This window comes from Volvox carteri (assembly GCF_000143455.1).
Source record: "Volvox carteri f. nagariensis unplaced genomic scaffold VOLCAscaffold_28, whole genome shotgun sequence".
Classification (NCBI taxonomy): domain Eukaryota; kingdom Viridiplantae; phylum Chlorophyta; class Chlorophyceae; order Chlamydomonadales; family Volvocaceae; genus Volvox; species Volvox carteri.
Window position 1 is genome coordinate 776,425 of NW_003307571.1, and position 6,672 is coordinate 783,096.

General features: G+C 56.6%; 1 protein-coding gene across 1 annotated transcript in view; it reads right to left on the reverse strand.

The window, feature by feature from the left end:
• The window catches only part of VOLCADRAFT_92853 (uncharacterized protein), a gene marked incomplete at both ends in the record, with an annotated part of 9,627 nt that overhangs the window by 1,121 nt on the left and 1,834 nt on the right, over positions 1–6,672 (reverse strand). Inside the window, 14 exons of the mRNA XM_002952229.1 lie at positions 254–273; positions 717–842; positions 1,343–1,408; positions 1,689–1,806; positions 2,395–2,462; positions 2,848–2,907; positions 3,109–3,267; positions 3,643–3,693; positions 3,905–4,021; positions 4,274–4,430; positions 4,675–4,754; positions 5,046–5,121; positions 6,047–6,162; positions 6,476–6,613. Coding sequence (XP_002952275.1) covers positions 254–273; positions 717–842; positions 1,343–1,408; positions 1,689–1,806; positions 2,395–2,462; positions 2,848–2,907; positions 3,109–3,267; positions 3,643–3,693; positions 3,905–4,021; positions 4,274–4,430; positions 4,675–4,754; positions 5,046–5,121; positions 6,047–6,162; positions 6,476–6,613 — 1,352 coding nt within the window. The remainder of the gene's footprint in view (positions 1–253; positions 274–716; positions 843–1,342; positions 1,409–1,688; positions 1,807–2,394; positions 2,463–2,847; positions 2,908–3,108; positions 3,268–3,642; positions 3,694–3,904; positions 4,022–4,273; positions 4,431–4,674; positions 4,755–5,045; positions 5,122–6,046; positions 6,163–6,475; positions 6,614–6,672) is intronic.

The window sequence follows — 6,672 nt, forward strand, 5'->3', positions numbered from 1 at the left end:
GGGCAGCAGCAGCACCCAGGCCAGCCGGTAGTCGTTGCCGCTGAAGGCGTTGACCGACACGTACAGCGACTTGGAGGCGGCCACGTAGTCGAACTAGCGAGCATCAAGGGGCGGGTGTGGGTGTATGTGTATGTAGTGGGTGTGGGTGTATGTATGTATGTGGGGGGGGGGGGAAAGATGAACCACAAACGAGTGAAGCTGGAAAGGGGGGTGTTACATGCGATGATGTCAACAGGGGCCAACATGCTAACACCTGGAATCGAACACTAAGGGCTGTGTGTGTGAGTGAGTGGGATGAAGGGGGGAAGACGAACCACGTGAACGAGTGAAGGTGCAGCCAAGGAAAGAATGTACAAGAAGCAGAACTGACCAGGAGGGGGGGGAGGGGGGTTGGCGGCCAACGCACCACTAAGAAGAAGGAGAAGAAGAAGGAGAAGTAAACCCCTCTGCTCTCTGCCCAGAGTGACGCCACCCCTCCCGCTCCCACGCAAACACCGGACAGGAAAGGGAGGGGGAAGATAAACGACACCCACCGCAACCCCTCCCCCTTCCCCCCTTTCCGGCTGTCTCTCCTCTCTCTCCCCAACCACCCTCCTCTCCAACGCCAACCCTTGCTATTGCTGTCGCTCCCATCCCCCCTCCCCCTCCCCCCTCCCCCTCAACCTCCCCCATCCCCCATCCCCCCTCCCCCTCAACCTCCCCCGGGGATATCTCACCTCGGCGCCAAACGCCGCGCCCAACATTTCCCAGTCGTACGTGACGTTGATGCCGTACCCACGCTGCCGCTTCCCCGACTCCTCCGAGCCCTTCTCCTGGATGGCATCCAGAGCTATACCCACGCCCTGTCGGGGTCGGTGACAACAAATAACCGTATGTATATGTGGCATACATACATACATACATACATACATCTACACATACATACATACATACAGGCGGCTGGCAGAAGTTAAGGCCTGACTTCTGCTCCCAGTCGATCCAGTCGACCCGGGTTCAAATCCGCCTGCCAGCTCCTCGGGTGTTTGAGGAGTGATGAAATGGGAGGTGGCCCCCCATCATATGGACGGTGTAGGACGTGATAATATCAACTTGCGAGCTGACCAGGAACTAAGTTGATGCGCCGTTGATCCGCTAGATTTGGTTGGATGCTGGTGGTGAGTTGCCGAACCCAACGAATACATTCTGAAGTCGGATGGGGTGACGGATTAGGGTGCCCCTCTAGCAGGGGAGAGCAGGGACTGCCCCGGGAAAGGGGGCCGCTGGCGAAGTTAACCACCCTGTAACAACATACATACATACATGTCAGAGTGTCAGTCCACGGGTTCCCGGCCACTGCACTCACCGGCAGCCAGTCGTACATCACGAAGGCTCGAGCACCCCAGCCCTCCTCTTTTCCACCGGTAGGGCCCTGAAGGGGAGAGGGGGGTGGTGGCAGTGGTGGTTTTGGTAGGTAGGACTTAGTCGATCTGACATCATCATCCCCAGAAGGCGGGTTTTGAATGAGGTGGTGAACGTGAATGAGGGAAGGAGGGGGGACATCAGAGCGGGTAAGCCAGGTGATAGCGGCCTTCCTAGCTCTCTCCAAAACACACGCACGCACACACACACCACACACCCCGACAGCAACACCAAAATACCGACAAACAAACAGACACCCTCCCCCCCCTCCCCCCTCAACGCCACCCCACCTGCACCGCCACCTTGCTGGCGCACGCCTCCACCTTGAAGGCCCCCAATCGAAAGGTGTCCTGCACCCGCACACCCACCGCCACCGGGCCCTTGCGGGGATTACCACCCTCACCCAACCTGGTGGGGGGGGGGGTTGGGGGGGTTGTAAGGGTTGTGTGTGTGGGGGGGTGTAAGGGTGGTGTGTGTGTGGGGGGGTGTAAGGGTGGTGTGTGTGGGGGGGGTTAAGGGTGGTGTGTGGGGGGGAGGGGGGAATAGAGGGAAGAGGAGAGGAGGTCGGATTCGGAGTTGGGCGGCAGAAGGCGCGGGGAAGGGAAATGTTAGGGGAGGGTGAGTGTACGGTAAGGAGATTCGGTCGTCCCGTTGAGCTAAGCTAAGCTAAGCTGAGGGAGGAAGCTTAGGAGGAGGAGGAGCGGGGCAAACCCAGTTTCACGGCACACATGGTGCTACATGATGGGCATTACACGGCCGTGAAAGTCACAAGGACCGATTTCAGAGTCATCAAAGGAAAGGGGTGTGTGTGTGTGTGTTTGTGTGTGTGTGGAGGTCACGGAACGTTCTCGGTGGATTCCGGAGGGTGCCGTGTAATGGGGTAACCCCCCCCTTGTGGGCGGGTGTGGCGGGGATTAGGGCGACAGTGGGGGGGGGCTTCAATAGTCCCCCTCCCCTCCCCCTTCCCTCCATACACACATACACACACACACGCACCTGGCCAGCATCATGCCGCACCCCGCGTGGTCGTTGCGGCCCAGCAACCCGTCCTTGAACGTGTCAACCTGGGGGCAGGCCGGGCCAGGCCAGGCCATTCCGTACAGTTTAGGTCAAGCCGTCAGGGTAACGTTGCAGGGCTCCGCTGCACTCTTCGCAGTACTTTGCAGTACTTTGCAGCAGTAAAAACCGTCAAGAAGCATTTCCCATGCATTTCTGCAGCATCCCTGAAGTCACAATTATTGTAATAATACACCCACCTTTGATGATTGTTAAATGTAATAGTTTGCCGTAGTGTAGTCTGACCCTGACGGGTGTCCCAACACCCCGCCCCTAAACCCCCCTCGCGACTTCCCCCCCTTGTCCCAGAAAACACACGCACTCTTTAGCACGCCCTCTTAACATACATACATACATACATACATACGTAAATGCATACATACATACACTCACCTCCAGTTGGTACATGACATCCTTGATGTTGGGTCGGAGCATCTCCCAGCTGCCTGTCAGCTGCACAGAACGGGGGGGAGGATGTACGGCAGTACGTCAGTATTGTACGGCAGACTACTATTATGTTCAGCTCTTCACCTTCTCTTATAACATCAGCATACGACTGGGGCCCCGTGTCCTGGAGTACATCATAATCCGCCCCCTGCTAATACCCTCCCCTTACCTCCCCCCTACCTTTCCCCCCTACCTCACTTCCCCTACCTGTGTGACTTGCCGAGGTCCAAAGGGCGGTACGGAATGTACGACAGTCAGGTGGGTCTCCCCCTGGAGACACAAACTGGTCTTATCCTTCTCCACGCACACCGACAAGTCGAAGGGAACCCCCCCCCAGCCGTGGCGAGCAAACGGCTGAGACTCGTACTGCGCGGGGTTGAAAATTACATATGTACAGAGTTACTTTTCTTTAGGTTAAATGGAAAATTACACTCAATTTGGAAAAGGGGGTTCTGGAATTTGAAGCAAGTGAGTTTCAGAAGGAGACCATAATTTCGCCAGCTGCATCAATACAGCATATATGTTGCCAGGTATCCCCCCGCTCCTCCGTCTCCCTGTTTCCACACACCGCACACCACACACCGCATTTGCCCTAGATCCGTTACCATAATACGTCACAATTTCGGTCCAATCGTATCGACACACATACACACACATACACACACACGCGGCCGTCCCCCCGCTCCCGGTTCAACCCCACCTTCCCCCCCTCTCCCGGCCGCACAGACGCACAACACGTACCTGCATTACAAAGCCGTTTAGCGGGTCCTCGTGCTCCGGACCGTAATAATCCTGTATATATGTATGTGTTTGGGGGAGGGGGGGAGGGTTGAGAGAATAGGACAGCAACGGGGAAAAAGGGAACTCGGCCTCCCCTTTTATTTATTTATTTATTTATGTATGTATGCATATTTTGGACACCAATATTGACTGACTCTCAACCCTCAACTTTACACGACGTGGAGGGCCGTACAATCGTACAAAACACACTCTTACCCCCCACCTGGGAGGGGATGACAGTGATGGCCGAGTCCGCCGCCTCGGCGTACGCGTGGCGGTAGCTGTACAAGTCCTCCGGGTCAAAGGAAGGACCAAAGTCAATGGGATCCACGACGTACGACTGCGGGGGGGGGGGGGGATTGTGTATTCCGGCGGGGGAAAAGGAAAGGGGCAGGGGGGTAAGAGAGGGCGGGAAGGTCAAAGGGGTGGATGTGTACGGCAAAGCAAGGTGGATTGAATTAGATTAAAAACCCTAAATGCGAAATGGTGAATGGGTGTGATCGGAATGCGATCCAACCATACAATCTCTGTGTGACCCAACCAAAGGCGCGTCGTTTGGGGTTCGTACCCTTGTCCTGCCTCAATGCCGTACCTCAATGCCGTACTCAATCGCGTGGTCCAGGTCAGCCTCCTCGTACGACGCCTTGAAGGTCTCCTGAGCCTTGTCGTACGACCGCAGCATGGCGGCGTACTCCCGCTGAGCCCACGGGTCACCCGACATGGCCAGGTCGTACATGTGCTGGTAGTACCTGTGTACGGGGCAGATGTACGACAATCAGATCCATCCCAGCCCAACAGCCGTACAGTGAGGAACACATATCACTGTATTCATCATCATTACAACAGGCAGCGTGACATGACAAAAGTATGCCGTACACATCTCGCAATGGCAGTAACGACATAACAGCGACTGAGCAACAATTTGGACAGCATCACCAAGTCCTAATGCAACTCCTCAACAAGATACTGTCGTACATGCCGTACACTACTCACATGTGTCCAAAGCTCTCCGCCTCCTCGTCTTCCGTGACCTCGTCGCCCAAACCCGCCACCGACTCCATCGTAGCCCAACCCTACGGCGGGTGGGGGGGAAGATGAGAGGGGGGGGAGGGGGGGAAGAGGGGGGGAGGGGGGGAAGAGGGGGGGAAGAGAGGGAGAGGGGGGGAAGGGGGGGAAGAGGGGGAAGAGACAGAGACAGAGGGTGAGGGAAGTATCAAGTCCTGGTGTCCTTCCTCGCACAGCACGCTCATACGCGCATGACAGCAATACATACATACATACACACACTTGGCGTTTTTGCCATTTCAGCACACGCGGACATTCACATGTACGTCCCGTACATCCCGTACATGCCTCCCCCCCACCTCCGGTTTCAGGACCCCCTCCGTCATCTGCTCCACGAAGAAGGTCATGGGCGGCAGACGACTGCGCATCAGCTGCCTGCGGAGCGGTTACGTTCGGTTGCAGAAGCGGTTAGCGGGTGGTTAAAAAACGGTTGCTAAAGCGTACAAAAAGTCCCTATTCATACGTGCTCAGTTAGTCGTTGCTGCTGTTGTTTTGTTATATATCGTACATCCCACCACCCCACAACACACGCATGCACAACCCGCAGCACCCCCAAACCCAAAGATTATTCCCCCCCATCTCCCGTACAACCCCTCCCACCCCCCCGACACCCCTCCAGGCCCCCGGAGGTTTGTTGAAAAAGAAAACCGACATGCTGCCCGCCTGCGCCCCCCCTAGCCCGCGTTAACTCCCGCACCGCACCCCATCTGCCCAAACCACAACTCAAGAGCTGAAAGCAGTTCATAAGCCAACTAAGTCGCAGCTTCTTAAAGAGTGCCCCCCACAACCTCCCGCTGTAGCTCCCGTTTCTTAAAACACCTGTATATCTTACATACATACATACATACATACATACATACATGCATACATGATATCAGGAGCCCTCCCCTGCCGGGACTGCCCTAACCGAATTTTTGTTTGTTTGTTTGTTTTCCCTTCGAATCCCGTTTTCGTTGGTGGTGTTTTGGGGGGTTGTTTCAGAGAGCCTTTGACTTTGCCCTAGCTGAGACTTGTGGACTCGCTCTAGCGGGACCTGAGAGCCCTTCGTGGTGTATTCAATGCAGCGCCATCCCCGGATGGAGGGGCTGCGGAGTGGCTGCGTAGAGTGTTGGCAGTCTGAGTCGGGGTCGGGAGCACACAAGACTAACCAACTTGTGCTGTGTGCTCACGACCCTTGCGCTGTGTTTCGGCTTCGGCCCCCGGCTCTCGCGGCCCACAGTGTAATCTAAGTCATATATGCATACATACATGCATGCATACATATATGCATACATACATGCATACAATTATATCTCCTCACTTGAAGATGTCTTGCGGTCCACGAGCTCCCCCCGCCGCGGCGCTCTTGCCCGCCTTGGACTTGGCCAGCTCTTTGAACACGGCCGCGGCGGCGTTGTACGACTTGTAACCCACAGTCTGTTGAGGGGGGAAGGCCGGGGAGGCGTGTGTGTGGGGGGGGGGAGGCGTGTGTGGGCGAGGGAGGCGTGTGTGGGCGGGGGGGTGGGGTATTAGCATGGCCAGAGGGCGCTGCTTTCCACCCGGGGGGTACCTCAACACCTTACATTAACATCTCACAACATCAACCCTTCCCGCCCCGCCACCTCATTTCATATCGTACATCTCACGCAAGGCAGTCACACACACACAAACACTTCCCCCCAAAAAAACACATACTTCTCCCCCAACCGCCGCCCCCCTCCCCAATCCCCCCCTCGTCCTTCCCCCCCACCTGGCCCAGCAGTTGTTGTTTCCACGGTACGGCAGAGGGCCCCTCCTGGATGACCTGCTGTCCCAGGGAGTTGGTGGGGCAGGAGGGGTGGCAGTCCACCAGGAACACCGGGTTGCGGCTTTGCTGGTCACCAGCGACCTGAGGGGGAGAGGGGTAGGGGGAGGGGTAGGGAGGGGTAGGGGGGGTAGGTGAGGGTG